This window comes from Tasmannia lanceolata, unplaced genomic scaffold (genome assembly GCF_043159265.1).
Source record: "Tasmannia lanceolata isolate RefF3 unplaced genomic scaffold, GAP_Taslan_0.1 ptg000018l, whole genome shotgun sequence".
NCBI lineage: Eukaryota > Viridiplantae > Streptophyta > Magnoliopsida > Canellales > Winteraceae > Tasmannia > Tasmannia lanceolata.
This window is the reverse complement of record NW_027518695.1, coordinates 11,439,232-11,455,667: the sequence shown is the minus strand read 5'-3', so window position 1 is coordinate 11,455,667 and position 16,436 is coordinate 11,439,232. Positions and strand designations below refer to the sequence as shown.

At 39.2% G+C, this 16,436-nt stretch overlaps 1 protein-coding gene across 1 annotated transcript; it reads right to left on the bottom strand.

The window, feature by feature from the left end:
- Window positions 1–13,531: 13,531 nt before the first annotated feature.
- Window positions 13,532–16,156, bottom strand: LOC143851547 (L-type lectin-domain containing receptor kinase VIII.1-like). The gene is made up of 2 exons (XM_077361011.1): window positions 14,516–16,156; window positions 13,532–14,224 (listed from the first exon to the last, which is right to left on the bottom strand). Exons 1-2 carry the CDS (start codon window positions 16,013–16,015, stop codon window positions 13,619–13,621), a joined length of 2,106 nt encoding a protein of 701 aa, XP_077217126.1. The 5' UTR covers window positions 16,016–16,156; the 3' UTR covers window positions 13,532–13,618.
- Window positions 16,157–16,436: the final 280 nt, after the last annotated feature.

Sequence of the window (16,436 nt, the reverse complement as noted above, 5' to 3'; positions counted from 1 at the left end):
CAAATCTACTCAAATACAATCAACTGAAACATAAACTTTGTATATATAAAAAAAATCACACAGGAAAAGCTAACATCCAGAGAAAACATGATTTAAATTTCCAGTTCTAAGCATAAGCATTGAAAGTATATAAAAAATAAAATGAGAAGAATTATGAAGGGAAATACCTTCTTTTAGTCAATTCTAGCTATGCTTTGGTCCAATCTACTCTGGTTCTTCCTCGATCAACAGTAAGAGAATAGGTTTGCAGTAAATTGAGGAGATCGCGACGGATTACAAAGATCGGAGAAGACGATCGGAGCTAAGGTTTGGATCGGAAATGAATCGGAGATGGATCGGAGAAGTATCAGAGAAGGATCTCAGATCGGAGCTTAGATCGGAAAAAATGAATCTCAGATTTGCAGAAAAGGCCGGAGGAAAATGGGGGAAGACGATCAGAACACGGCCGGAGAAAATGGAAGCCGTAGGATTAGAGGTGTAGAGGTTGCCGGAGAAGGCGGTGGTGGCGGCCGGTGAGGGAAGAGGAGATGAAGGTTGGATCTCCGGCGGATTTGCCGGAGATGATGAGCTCTCTCCCTCTGCAATTCTCTCTTTCTCTCCCTCTTTCTTTTTTTCTTTTTTTCTTTTCCTTTTTTCCTTCGTCTTTTCTCTGGTTTTTTCCCACTGGTTTTTCTCTCTCCTTCTCCCTTCTTTTCTCCTCTGGTGTTTTTTTTACTGCCAGAGAGACGAAGACTGGGGAGGTTCTCATGACTCATCATGAGAGAGCATGATGAGTTTTTTTTTTTGTCCCCCTCTTGTCCCCCCCCATTTCCCATTTTTTTTGCAAAATCATAAATAAAAAAATAAAAAATAATTTTCAAATGGCATTGGATGCCGTGCGAAAACCAAAACCACTCATTACGCCCACTTTAAAAACAAAGAAAATGATGACTGTCCTTATTCTCTCTTTAACCACATAAGCGGGTCCCACAACAGCGGGCCCCACACAAGCGGGCCCTACGCAAGCGGGTCCCACATCAGCGGGTCCCACATCAACGGGTCCCACACAAGCGGGTTCCACACAAGCGGGCCCCACACAAGCGGGTGCCATATCAGCGGGCCCCACATTCATTCATTTTCCGCCTGACCTCGGGATTTCATTCGAATACGCGGGTTTAAGGTCCTGTCAAAATGGGGTGTCTACACTTAGCTCGTTCGCTAGGCAAACGTGGTCGGATCTTGACGAAATTTCACAGGGACCTTGGTGGGACCCTAAGCTAGCTCAGGGTGCAATTTGGGACCCTAACCCACTGATTTGGAAAAGTTAAGCACAAAACATGGAGGTGCAGGGCACGGTCAAAATGGGGTGTCTACACAAACAAGCTCGGATTCCAACAAGATTTTACAGGGATCTAAGGGGGACCCTAACCTAGCCTAGGGTTGAATTTGGGGTCCTAATGGATTGATTTGGCGAGGTTTTTTGGAAAATCAACATGAACTTGGGTCCGGTCAAAATGGGGTGTCTACAGATGGTCACACTTCAATCATTTGGTGGATCTGAGTTTAATTCATGGAAGTGAAAGACTCAATTCGGTCTAAAATATACGAATTATTTTTACACCGTTTTGGGTACCTTTGCTGACACGAATGAATGAAGAAGTTGATGAATCTCAATGGCATTCTTTTAAAAATGAAATGTATAGGAAAAAGGTGTAAGTGGGACTGGATGATCTCAAACGATTCATTGGAATCGAAGATGAGAATCGAGTCAGGAATAACTTGGAGATGGTTAGACAGCAACAGTCTGCTGCTAACGCGGTAACAAATCTCAAGAAATTTCCTTGAAAATCCAAGTCACCTAAAGTGACAATCCCAAGTTGGAGGCCAAAAAGCCTATCTTCCAGAAAAGAAAGGCAAGTGCCACAACTGTGGAAAATGTGATCACTTTGCAGCAGATTGTAGTCTTCCTAACAAGTCTAAATCTGACACACCACAGAAGGCAGCTCATATGATGGTGGGTAAGACTGAGCCTAAGAGTTTTGTTGCTATGTTGGGCAATGGTAAGGCCAGTACTTCTTCAGATTGGTGGTTAGATACAGGAGCCACTTGTCATGTTTGCAACTCCAAAAAAACTACTAGTTGATGTTGCTGCCGCGAAAGAGACCGTTACAGTGGCCAGTGGAGCAGAGGTAGAGGTGCCTCACGCTGGTACTGCGAACTTAGTCCTTTCTTCAGGACAAATACTAACTTTAAAAATTGTTAAAGTAGTTCTTGCTCTTCAAAAGAATTTAATTTCTCTTAGTTTTTAAGACTATGCTGGCATATGTACCTCATTTCTGTGTGGTAGAGTAACTTTTGATTGTTAACTCATACTATTTTGATTGTGCATATTTGATAGATGGTATGTTTGATTTGAGTTTAGATAATGAGACTGTTAGTTATGATAGTTCATCGCTAACTGCTCCTAAGTTATTACACAACCGATTGGGACATGTGCACTATAAGAAAATGGTCTCCACTTACTAATACTCATAAGATACCATTATATATGTCCATTACATTTGACAAGTGTGAGAGTTAGGAGTGATAGAGAAGGAGAAGATACACATTGACATGGTTTAAGGAATTATGTGCCTCTCAGGGCGTAATCCTTGAAACTTCTGCTCCTCTCTCGCCTCAATCAAATGGCATAGCTGAGTGTACGAATAGGACGTTAACTTAAGTGTTCAACTCCATGTTAATGTCAGCTGGCATGCCTAGTTGCATTTGGGGAGAGGCAACTTTGACTGAAAATCACATACTGAATAGAGTGCCAAACTCAAAATGCTCCTCCACTCCGTACGAGTTACGGCATAAGCATCCTTATAGATATGACACTCTTAAGATTTCTGGCTGTATTGCTTATGTAAAGATATCAGACCCTAAGAGACCTAAAATGGGAAATAAAACAAATACTTGTGTTTATTTTGGAGGTGCAGAAGATAGAGTTGCTGCTCGGTTTTTGGATCTATCAACAAATATGGTTATAGAATCTCGAGATGCAGTTTTCTTTGAGAATAAATTTCTTAGAGATCAGGGTTTGACCATACCAGGCGATACAGAGATGGTTACAGAATTGCCGGTTGAGTCTGAACTAGTTACTTCTGACACTTATCCCAATCTGATTTCTAATTCAGTTCCTGTAAGAGTTTCTACAAGAGATAGAGTACCCAAAAATTTTTATGAGGACTTTGTGACCTACCATTTAGAAAATGATCTATCATCCTATAAGGAAGCGATGAGATCTAGGACTCTTTGTTGTGGGCAGAAGCCATTGATGATGAAATGAGCTCTCTGTTGCAAAATCTAACTTCGCAGCTAGTTGATTTGCCAAACGGGGCTAAGATTGTGGGCTGTAGGTGGATATTGAAGAAGAAACTTAATTCTGATTGATTGATAGCTCGAGATAAAGCACGTTTAGTAGCTAAGGGCTATACTCCAGTGAGTGGGATAGACTACTTTGATTTTTTTTTCACCGGTCTGTCATTTGGCCTCGATAAGAATTCTTCTTGCTTTGGCATCTATTGAGCATTTTATTGTGCATCAAATGGATATAAAGACAGCTTTTCTCAATGAAAAACTGTCAGAGGAAATCTATATGAACCAACCTGAAGGGTTTGTCATTGAAGGTTTCGAGCACAAAGTTTGTAAGTTACACAAATCTTTGTATGGTCTTAAACAAGCACCTAAATTGTGGCATCAACAATTTGACAAGGTAGTAAAGAGCTTGAGTTTTCTAATCAATTACTCGGATAAATGCCTTTACTATCGTTTTGTGTCGAATAAGGTCATGATTATTTCCTTGTATATAGATGTTTATTCTTGTTTCCAATCTCTCTCTCTCTGGTGAGTCATGTGAAACTAACTTTGCGTAAAGAATTCGACATGAAAGACCTGGGTGTTGTTGACACCTTTCTTGGTATGAAAGTAAGTTTTGACCGGCAAGGGATTTCCCTTAACCAAGCCTATTATCTTGAAAAACTACTTTCTCTATGGAGATGCAGTGAGTGCAAACCGATTGAGACACCATTTGATTATACCAAGAAGCTGATCTCTAATGAAGGAGACTGTGAATCAGTTAGATTATTCTCAACTGATTGGTAGTCTCATGTATGCTTTGAGTTGCACTAGGCCAGACATAGCCTTTATAGTTGGCATGCTGAGTCGTTTTACTAGCAATCCTGGCCATGAGCATAGAGATGCCCTTATGAGGCTGATGAGATACCTTTCGTGTACTCAAGAGTATGCTCAAAACTAAGGTGGCCATCCACTTCTCGTGGAAGAATATTCTGATGAATCATGGGGATCAGAATCAGGGGACAACAAATCTACTGTTGTTGTGTGGAAGTCGAATTGGAACTTTATGCTCTAGCTTCAGTTACAAATGAAAGCAGATGAGATAAAGCTTTTGATTATGGTTATGGACATTCCACTGACCCAGTTAAGGATTAGTTCATTAAGTGTGTTGTGTGATAATCAAGCTACAATTACGATTGTGAAGAACTCACTCTTTAATGGTAAGATGAGACATCTTAGGCTAAAACATGCCATGCTGAATTATCTCATTCAACACAGGATTATCACTTTGATTGATGTGAGATCGAAGGATAATATGGTCGATGCTCTCGCCAAGGGACTGAACAAAGATCGAATATTCAAAACTGTGGGGGAGATGGGGTTAAAGTCTGTATAGACATGACTTAACCTACATCCATGTTATTTTGAATCTTCGAATCTCCCTTTTTGGCCAAGATAGGCACTTGATATGTTTCGATGATGTTTACAGTTGTTGTGTGTCATTCCACATTTGATGACATATCATTTTTGGAAAAGGTTGTACATTCCAAACTTGATGATACATCTTAACTCAAATATGGATAAGATGATTGTAACATTCCAAAAAGAAACATGAAATGGTTCTTTGCAAAAGAAACTATTTGGTCTTGTTCTTTAATGAAACTTGACAATTAGGAATGGTTATTTGCAAAAGAAGTTGTTTAGGTCTTTTTCTTTATTGAAACTTGACAATGATGCTTATGGTGAGAGTGATACTGATATTTTTTCAGCCATTTTGAATTGTACTAAATTCTTCTTCGGGTAGAACTAGATACTTTCGTGAATTATGGAATTGTACTAAGTTCTTCTTCAGGTAGAACTAGATACTTTAGTGTTTTACACAACTGACTGGATTCATATTTTCAGTTGGATTACAGATCTTTTATGATATAGACCATATGGTGATGTGGATGATTCAATATTTTGTTTTGAACATTACACTATCTATCTATTGGATTGTGCTATATGTAGAACATAGGAGGAGATTGTTTGGTATATAATATAACCCATGTATGTTCTAATATAAGCCCAATAAGATGATGGACCGGTGTAGTAGACCTATTTGGGCTAAAGCCCACTAACCTATTAAAACCCTAGCGTATCTAATATATATAGGGGCTTGAGGCAACAAACTTGGTATTCCAAATTAGATACCTTGGGTGTAATGCTTCAAGCAACCTCTTGCTTGACCTAATTACTCTAACATTAAATACCATGAATTCTCACGAATAAACATGATGCTTTTAAATGGAATCAGTTTGAACAGCTCCGTTCATTAACTCACTTTTGGGAAAGCCAGTTTTGTAATTCAATTCAACATTTTCTAGTTCAAATTCAATTCCTAGCTCACCACTCACCAGTCTTCTTTGTGGCCAATATCACACCCTATTGGTAGGCAGTGTACCCAAATGCAAACATATGTTCGCATGGAATCAAAAGTATGAAAAGGCGTGCAATAATCAATATCAACATCCGCACCAGCGAAGTAATACCGGTGGCCTGCCCAACGTGGCCGACGACTAGCCCGCGATACACAGTCTAAGGATGACCCAACTTCACGCTGTGGGGGAAGCAAGGGCATGTTCGGCACCCTTTATAAAATTTGTTTCCTCCTATTTTGTAGGCGCAAAATGAGAGAAAATAGGGAAATCCCAAAATTCTTGTTTGGCGCTTCGACCCACCACAGGCCCGTTTCTAAAAAAAATTTTACTTTTGAATGTTTTTCACCCAATATAAAAAGATGGGATTCTGCGGACTCTAAGTCGCTTCCCAGATCTCATCAATCCATTTCTTGCTTGGTTATTTGGCTAAGAATGAGAAGCCTTGCCGAACACACCCCAAGTTTCGACCATGGTCTTCGTGATCACGGCCAATATCCATATCCACTAGCTGGTGTGGGGACAAAATCGTCGCCAGAGGTCAACGTTACTAGCAGTCAATACTCTCTATACCAAGCCTGAGAGTACAAGTTATCCGTTCTCAAATACTCAACCCATGAATTCACAGTTGATTCATCATTAGGTTTAACATGGTTCACAATTCACATATGAATTTTAGAAAAATAGTCCTGACATAGCATTCAGTTCCCAATCCATGGAAAATACATGTAGCATTTTTCAACATATTTCTAAGTAAATGTTTTTTTTAAAGAACATGATGTTAATAAAAACAATCAGGCATAGAAATCCATTGGAACATGCTCACATAATATATCTAATAGCATATCTACATCATGAACTAACCAGGTCTAAAATCATGAAGAATACATGCAATTAATAGGGCGATGAATTCCAGTGTATTGTTATTGAATCATACAAATCTCGACTGGAGTAGGCTTTCAAATTCACACAGTGCGGATTAATTCCCAAAACAAATCAATCTAATGACCAACAATAATTATTTTAAACGAAATTGAAGAACATAAATCTATCAAACGAACTTTCTAAAACCATTAACTAAGACTTAACCGTCCCATACTAGGAATCAACAATATATTCTGGATAAAAAAGCTTTCGCATACGAACTCAATTGGATGTCCATATTGGGGAACTCTGTCCTATTTAGAACTAAGATTAGCAACTTTCACCAAACTAGTTAAACAACTGCTAACTAGTATTTAGTTTAAGATGTTTTCAAAATGGAAACTAACTTGACCGTTCCTAACAGCAAGCTAATAAAACTAAGGACGTTCTATGCTTGCGAGGAAAGCCGCACTTTATTTTAAAACTGGTTTCCAATAAGAGAAAAAATGTTCTAGATTTGGACTCTAGACTCCATATCCAACTTGTGTCAGATTCTTTTTCCATGTATTACTTTAAAAATGAACTAACTTAGCCAATATTAACAACTGGCTAAATCAAATATTAACTAGTATGTTTTAACTTGAAGGGTGGAGGGAGGTATGTGTTAGTAGGGAGAGGAGAGCTCAAATAGTGCAAAGATGGGAGCCCCGTCCTCATGATATGTTTAAAGTGAATTTTGATGGTGCAAGTTTTGGTAATCCGGGTCCTGCCGGGGTGGGAGGTGTTTGCCGTGATGATTGTGGAGACGTGATTTGGGCATTCTCCGGTCCAATTGGTTTTTATGATGCATCGGAAGCCAAAGTTAGGGCTGCTTATCATGGTATTAAGAGTCTTAACAGAGGCATATTGGATAAAGCTATTGTGGAAGGAGATTCTTTGAATGTGATTCAGTGGCTTAAGGGAGGGGTGGCTCCTCCTTGGAGATTCCTGGCCGTTTTTTATGAAATAGAGGATTTAATCATGGGATCATCTATTGTGTTTAATCATGTCAGAAGGTCGGCTATTGAGAAGGCGGATTTACTTGCTCGGAGGGGGGTTTCTGCATAATTGCTAGAGGTGGTTTGATTATCTGCTGCCTTTAGGTTTATAGTGCATATCTGTATCTTTTTCTCTCTTTCTTTTGTTTATTCTTTGTATTCTTGGGGTGGCTCATCTCGGGCTCCCGTTTTTATCTTGTACAATATTGCCATTTCAAAAAAAAAAAAAAACTAGTTGCTTATGAGATGTCTAAAATATAAAAAAACTACTTCGGCACCCAAAAGAAATTCAAGACCACAGACGTCAACCAGATAATATCAATGAGAGCGGTTAATCTTGAAGTCAATCAGATCACCTGTCAATTGTGGGATAAATGATCATTTGAAAAAAATCCTTACCAGTAATCTTGTACAGATCACCAATCTAAAAAGTTGAACGGCCTGATCATTGATTTCAGCAATTTCAATGGTCTGGTCAGGTGTTAGAGTTTTCCGACCATTGATCTGAGTAAATCCGAATTCGATGGTCATGAGTGATCAAATCACAAATCTTAAGTTTTTAGTCATTGAATTGGGTAATCTGATCACTCTGACTACTATTGGACCATCTAGCCCTCGATCATCCAAGATGCGCCTACAATCCCTCTTTTAGCTTATAGGGTCTATTTCTTAGTTCAATATCACTCTTACTAACTGGCATAAAAGAATGTACTTCAATTGAGATAATAAAAAATCATTTCATCCATTTTGTTGGAACCTTTTGTTGTTCTCAAAAAACGATAGCGAAAAAAATGATAGAGCCAGCATAATTTTCTATCGCCACTTATCTTTTGAAGGTGCTTCGTACTTAGATCCCCGTTCTAATCCATCACCGTTGAACAACTCTCCACTCAAAATCTCGTGCTTAAGAGCGTGGAGGTTTGAGTTCCGCGGGGTAAATGCATTAAAAAGGGACAAACTTTAGCGTACGGTATGGCTACAGTTGGTGGTGAACTCGCTTTGGGAAAAAACGGCCTATGTAACTACGATTATATGGCCGATCACATTTATTATTTGGTCCAAGAAAATTCTCTTAGGGGGGCTGTTTTTATTTTACCCGATGGATACCCAAGGTGGGGTCGGGTATACTAACTATTTGAGGGCCTTCTTTTCTGATTGTAAAACTTCATGATTCCATTGGAAGAAGGTAGGTTTGTTTTCTCCTGGGCCTTATTTATTATTTTATTTTATTATGTGGCAAAGTGGCACGAACAATGCTCTTTTATTCTCTTCAATTGCATTTTTATTTATTTTAGTTTTGAAAATTGAAGCCTCCGTTTTTTGTGGAATTATATTTTAGTGCAAGTTTGAGATGAATAGAGAATCATGAGGTATTTTTATTTTGGGAAATGATAAATGCGCCCCTTTTCATTACACATCCAACTGCAGTGTACGTGGCAATCAAATCCGTTGAATCCTTCCCATGTGAAGTACAACAGTACCCTTTCCAGTCGTAAATACACTGGTGTCCCAAGTAATGAAAAGGGGTGGATTTATCACTTCCCTTTATTTTCTGTCTTGAGTTTCCAAAGGTGAGAAAATTCTAAAGCACCATGTCTAATACAGGGAAATGATATTTTGTAGGCTGACATTAACCATCCATCACTTGTTAACAAACAACTTTTCATATTTTGAGGCTGTGGGAAATCCCATGATGATCCAAAAGTATACTTTAATAAGCTTTACATATTGGATACAAGTCGCCTTCTTTATTAATTGGGATTTCTAGTTATCTTGTTTTGTATCACTTCATTTTGGAGGCTGTGGGAAATCTCATGGGTATTGTTTATTCAGGTTTCATGCTGGTTAATCAATTATCACTTGGCTCTCTGTTGCGTGATGGGATTCTTGGGTGCCATCTCAACATGACTGGCAGACAAAGCGAGAGAGTGTTGGATTGAAGTGTGAATTTAATTTTTAGTTGTGTTTTTCTCTTGGAAGTGTAATAAATAATATATCCTTAATTTGAATCTAATCAAATGATTATGCATCAGAGGGTAAATTTTTGTCATTATATATGGTTTGAATTTCTGCAGGTGGCAAGACATGTTATGAATTTCTGACGGTTAAAACTTTAGGCTAATTTGCGAGGTTAAAACCGCCTACTTTTATCACCGGTCATGAGAGCCTGTAAATCCCCAATTTCTTGTAGTGTAAATAACTGAATGCTGAGGACCTTTAGAAGGCTGACTTGATTATGGGGCTGAATTTATGAGAAAGAAGACTGGCACTGAATTCAATATGGAAAAGAATAGAAAGGAATGAGATAAAGAGACTAGTGCTATCATTAAAACGAAGATGTCATTTCGCTCAGCTGCCAACATAAAAAAAAAACATAGGTTTACGAATATCAGCTCTCCACAATAATGTATGTTCCCCACAATATGTTCTTTTTCGTTAGGTAGAAACTTCGGAAGGAAAAAGGAAGAGAAAAGGGATTCAAGTTAAGCATCATGTGTGATAATTAATGTTTCTTGCATCTTAAGAATTGGAGAACTTAAGGGTCATATCATTATTTTCTTTCTTGGTTTCATCATACTAATTTAATCTTGTGATCCTAATCCCTTACACTTGCCTCATGTATACAATGGTTGACACTACTTATCACCCCATTTCCAAGATAGATTGTGGCTTGAAAATAAGAGTAATAGTCACTGTTGATTTGCTTGGCAGCTCACTGGAAGTAAGGGAGATGATATATTCATGAAAAAAATTTCCCATCCGATGTTTACGGCTTTTGCGGAATTATAACAACCTTTGAGAGCTAAATAAAAAAGATGTGCAAATTCAACCAAAGTAATTGTCCCACATTATCGCTATAACTTACCTAATTGCCAAATAAAAGAAGAGAACTGCTAGCATAAGGGCAATAGTTCTGTTTAAAAATAATTAAAATAAAACGGTGCCACACGTATACAAAACAAAACAGTCCTAGGTTGAATCTTGAATTGATTTAAATGAGAGAAAATATTCTTGTTATAGGGTTAATTTTTCGATTATAGAGCGACTAATGACGGCTTGAAGCTCTCCATCTGGAAGATACGATGTCAGAGGAGAGTTACGCCGGAGAATTTGGGAAACCGATCCAATGTGTACTTAGATCTTAGATTGTGTGAAAATTTGACCCTTGGATAAGGGTATGAGTATCACTTTTACCCTCATATTTTCAGCCAAAATGAGATCCGATCATGGAAGTGTTTCCTCTGTTTCTATCCACGTAAAAAAAAGCATAAAACGAATTTGTTTTACACTGATTTTCACCTAAAAATGGGCATAAAATTTATTTTAGGATGATGTTTTACACTGATTTTCACCTAAAGTGTACATTCTAGTGGGGGTAAATAAAGGGTAAACACATCCATTTACCTCCAAAGAAGAAGTGGTGGTTGTTCAAATGGCCGAAAGTTATGTGACTTACCCCTTAGGAGGTTGTATACTTGTATGTAACATCATCATCGCCTATCCTTCAACCGAAGGTTGGGTAAGTCGCGTACTCTCTCTCTCTCTCTCATGCTTATCGCGTAGCATCTGCAAGTAAAATGTAACAATATAGTGAAGATTTTAGAGGTATTGTGAATTATTGGAAGGCATTGTTGATCTTTCCATGCCTATGAAAAAAAGTCTTATTTTTCCATCTTTTTATAGAAACGCTAATCAAATGATCATAGCTGCTTGAACAACGGTGGGAACAATATAGTGAAGATTTTAGTGGTATTGTGAATTATTACAAGGTATTGTTGATCTTTCCATGCCTATGAAGAAAAGTCTTATTTTTTTTTTGTCTTTTTATAGAAGCACTGAGCAAATGATCATAGCCGCTTGAACAATGGTGGTATAGAGTGAAGATTTTCTTGGTATTGTGAATTATTACGAGGTAGTGTTGATCTTTCCTTGTCTATGAAGAAAAGACTTATATTTTGTCTTTTTATAGAAGCACTAATCAAATGATCATAGCCGCTTGAACAACTGTTGTGAAAAAGACATAGCAAAATCTCCTTGAAAGCTGATACTGACCCTCGAATATATTTGTTTACAAATGAATTGTTCAAAAAAATTAAGTTGTACGATTACCCTTGACAGCTTAGCCACAATGGAACACTGGAAACCAAACAACTACTTAGTTTACCTTGTAGATTGGAACAACGTAAACTAATTCAAGAGTAAACCAATATAGGGTAAGTAAATTCATATGAAATAATTTACCCCAAAATGACTTACGCTCTCGTATTTATCCTTAGACCTTGAAAGAATAAAGGCCTCTTTGGGCTATGCTCGGTTCTTATTTGCAAATAAGTCTGCTAGGGTACATCGCAAAAGGCATTTCACGGAACATCTGTTGCATGAGAGAGCAGCCACATAGGCTCACTTTCCAACAGATTTTGTCATCATTCATGGGGTGGCTGGCTAGCAGCTCTCTCATGCAACAGATGTTCCGCGAAATGCCTTTTGCAATGGACCCTAGCAAATCCCATAATATTATATGCAAATGGAACATTAAAGCTTCTTAGGAAGTCATTTACTAAATTTTAATTTTTATAATCATTATTTACAATAATCAAATTTAACTTCAAAACCATTTGAATACAAAATTATATTTAAATAATTTTTAGAGTTATCCATAGCGCCATTTTTTTTTATCAACTATCTCTACCATCTCTTTAAAAAACAGAACCATCCGGAAAACAATGTAAGAACAATGACCAACGTCATCAGCCTCTGGGGAAGGACACCTATCTCATTTTAGTTATTCGGGACAGTTAAAAGTAATTTTACTGCAAAACCCCTAGTCAAACTAGTCGATCGAGATACAAATCGTGAAAGTTGAGGTCGATTTAGCAAAAGTTTGGGTTGACTCGCTAAAAGTAGGTATCGAATAGGGATTGATTGGCAAAAGTTGGGATCGACTAGAGAAAAATTGGGGTCGACGCTAACTTTTCTCCACACGATCCTAGCTTTTCCTGAATCGGCCCTAACTTTTGCCTGTCAACCCCAACTTTTTAGCAAGCCGACTCCAACTTTGATCAATTCAACCTCATCTTTAACCGGTTCGACCCCAACATTAACTGACTAGATCCCAACCTTGACTGATTCGACCCGATCTTTTTCCAACATGACTCGATATTTTTTAACTCGACTTGAACCCGTTTTTACCCAACCCGACCAGAAAATTTCAAGATCCACCCTCATGTTTTCTTACACAACCACATTTTTCAACACTCCGATGGCTTCCCAATTATAATTCGATCCAGTATCTTCAAAACTTGCTTCGAGTTTTCGACTTTGGATTGAACACATTTCGTCACTGACTTGGGTATTCTTCACTGATTTCTTCAAAGTGAGGAAAAATTAAGAGATATATTTTGCATGCAAACATAGAACGACTGTGCCCAGGCTGCAGAAGGTGGTGGCGGTCTTTACGAATTGCCCGTGCAACAAACATACACGCAGGAGGAGTGATTGTTCGGAGAAGATGAGGAACAATGAAAGAAATGAAGCATTGACGGCAAAATAGTCTTTTGGATTGAATGATGCCACAGATAGATATTTCAGAAATATCATGCTACTTTTTTTTTTGTGACTAATTGGGATGTGACCCCTCTCTCTATCTGTGTGCGCGACGCGTGTGTGTAGGGAGGGGCGGGGGGAGGGGGGCGGGGGTTGCAAGTGTGGGGACGCAAATTGACAAGAGAAAGGGACTGCCACCCTCATTTCTCCACTAATAAATAATAGAAACCTAGTCAACCCGAAGTGTTACAAATCCCATAAGCCATATCGAAGCCATATCGATTCATCAGTCTTTCAACAAGCACCATCAGCATCAGCTCACATCTGTCTTTTATTTGTTATAAACTCGCCAAAGAATTTAATAAATATTATATACCATAGGAAGAAGTTAATGCACAACAAAAAGGAAAAATAAGAAAAAAACTAGCAAAGAAAAAAATATCACTCCCTTCCACTGAAACTACCAGAGGAGGAAGTGGAGATAGTTATCATCCCATTACAATCAGAAACACTGTCCTGCAAGCTCAACAAAAGATGGTTAGTGTTGAAACTCAATGAAGGCTTTGATATTGGGACATAAGGCAATGGGGCCTCTCCTTCTAGTATTTGCATCACATTCCTCATAGCAGGCCTATAAACTGGATCAGGGTGTGAGCAAACAAGCCCAACAAGTAGCACCCTCCTCATCTCCTCATCAAACTCCCCTCCAAGTCTCTTATCAGCAGCCTCTAAAAGCTTCCCTTCTCTATGCAAACTCCAAACCCACTCCACCAAATTACTATGACTCCTCTCAACATCTCTCTCAATGGGTCTTCTCCCACAAGCCACTTCAAGAACAACAGCCCCAAAACTAAAAACATCAGTTTTCTCAGTAGCTCTCCCTGTTTGAAGATATTCAGGTGCTAAGTAGCCCATTGTCCCTGCTGTCACTGTAGCATCCGGCGACTTGTCGTGTTCGACCTGTCTTGCCAAACCAAAGTCCCCTAATCTCGCATTGAACCACTCATCTAGCATTATATTGCTGGCCTTGATATCCCTATGAATTACCTGGTGATAGAACACAATTCTATCAAAACAGAGGATAATGGAGAAAACAGAAATAAGGAAAATAGGAAAAAAAAATTAAGCCTTGTTCATTTGAGATAATTATGACAACTGATGGTGAGCCCCCAAACCGATTATTTGACTCAAATTACATCAATTTGAGTCCTAATTTGAGTCCTATAATCGGTTTGGGGGCTCACCACTGGTTGTCATAATCTCAGACGTATAGGGCCGCCTTAGGGAAACCTAATGCAATATGGAAATAACATAAATAAGGGAAAACCATTGTAACACCTGGTTCTCGCATTCGTGATGCAAGTAAGCCAACGCAGAAGCCACACCCATGAGAATTTTCCTTCTGTGCCGCCATGGCAATGGCGTTATGGCTTCGAACAGAGCCTTGTCAAGGCTTCCATTGGGCATATAATCATAGACTAGTAGGATCTCGCCCTTCTCGTGGCACCAACCCTGGAGCCTAACAAGATTTCTATGCCTCAAAGTTCCTATAATTGACAATTCAGATAAAAATTCAGTCCTTCCCTGACCCCCACTATGGCTACATCTCTTCACAGCAACCAAACCACCAGTCTCCGCAATTATTCCTTTATAGACAGTCCCAAACGCACCATGGCCGATAATCCTCACAGGATCAAAGCCCCTCGTCGCAGATTTCAGCTCTTTGTAGCTGAATTCTCGCGGGGTTCTGATAATCTCCGATGCTAGAGACACTGAATTTTTATTAGATTTCAATCTTTTAGAGTAGACCCAGAAGAGCAAACCTGCGAAAATGGCCATAAAAAAAGCCCCAGCAATTGCCACTCCCGCAATAGCTCCAGCCCTCTTTTCACAGAGCTGGTTCTGGCAAGAGGACTTGCTAGTCTCTTCTGAATTGCCCGTAACTGAAACCGAAGGAGCCAAATAAGGCGGTGGTGGGTTCGAAGAATCAGCCGTTGGAGTCCACATTGAGCTTGAATTTGAAGGACTAGCCGTTGGGGTTACCGTTGAATTTGGCAGAGGAGGTGGCGGAGGCCAAAAACCCGAGGTAGAGGAAGAAAAGCTCCACCATTCAATAGAATGGATCTCTGTACTACCTTGAGTAGAACCCGAAAAACCCACAAACATAAAATCCCCAACAAAACGTCCTAGATCAAGATCTAAGGATAAAATTGGAGTCCCCGGTCTGAGATTCGAGTAAGAAACAGAGACATTGAAAACCCGATTCGCGCCATCGTAATCTATCCAGGCATTGACTAAATTCCCACTCTTGAGATCTACTCCAACCAAATCCAAATCAGCAACTTGTAAAGAAACCATGCTATTGATGTCCAAACCAACATGATTCCCATTTATGTCCTTAAACTGAACATCCATCAAGGTGTCGAATTCTACGGCTAGGATCTGATCGGCGGTTCCGGTCGCATTGACAAGACCGAGGTACCCGCCGGAGTCACCGATGGACTGATCAGATGACGAGATAAGGAATGCGAGACCGCCTCCGATGGAAGAGGGGTTGAGATTTATAACTGAGAAGGAAAAAAAGGTTGAGAAGGAGAGAGAGGAATGGGTGTCAGGATTTCGGAATCTTATGGGTTTGCTGTAGAGAGCTCGTCCGGCACCGGAATTCGGCACCGGAAGATCGCGCGAGAGGCGAACAGTGTTGTTCTTCAAATGGGCATCTCCGATCAGTTTCAGACTGTCTAGAGTCATGGACCCAAAATCAAATTCCACTGTTTGAGTACCCTTTAAAAATCCGAGAAAGAAGAGGAGGAAGAAGAGCCTACAAATATTCAACATTGTTAGAAATTACAGAGTCCCATTACAATCGAACCGTTGCAATTTTTTTTTTTTGTTCAATTGGGTTGGAGGAATGTGCGTTCATAAAGAAGGGCGGCGATGATGAAATTAAGACAAAAGGTGGAGAGAGAGAGAGAGAGAGAGAGAGAGAGAGAGAGGGGGGGGGGGTGAAAAGGAATCCAAAGTGAGGACAGATGGAGTGGGCTGAATGGAAAGATGGAATTTGCCAACGGTAAACTTGGGTAGGGGTATCGAATTTGATATCTACACACCTTACTAATTTCTATTGATTGAGTAAGAGAATGAATTGGGGTCTGAGCTTTGCATGTGAAGAGCCAGTAGGGAACCTTGACTTTGATTTTTTTTTGTTTGTCTCTTTGTTTCCTATTTTATTATGATATAGTTGGTATCTTAGAGGTGC

Excerpts from the sequence above, each read along its gene's own strand:
- LOC143851547 (XM_077361011.1), bottom strand. The coding sequence starts at position 16,015 with ATGTTGAATATTTGTAGGCTCTTCTTCCTCCTCTTCTTTCTCGGATTT. Across the intron at positions 14,225-14,515 it reads ATCACGAATGCGAGAACCAG|GTAATTCATAGGGATATCAA; the intron begins GTGTTACAATGG and ends TTCTATCACCAG.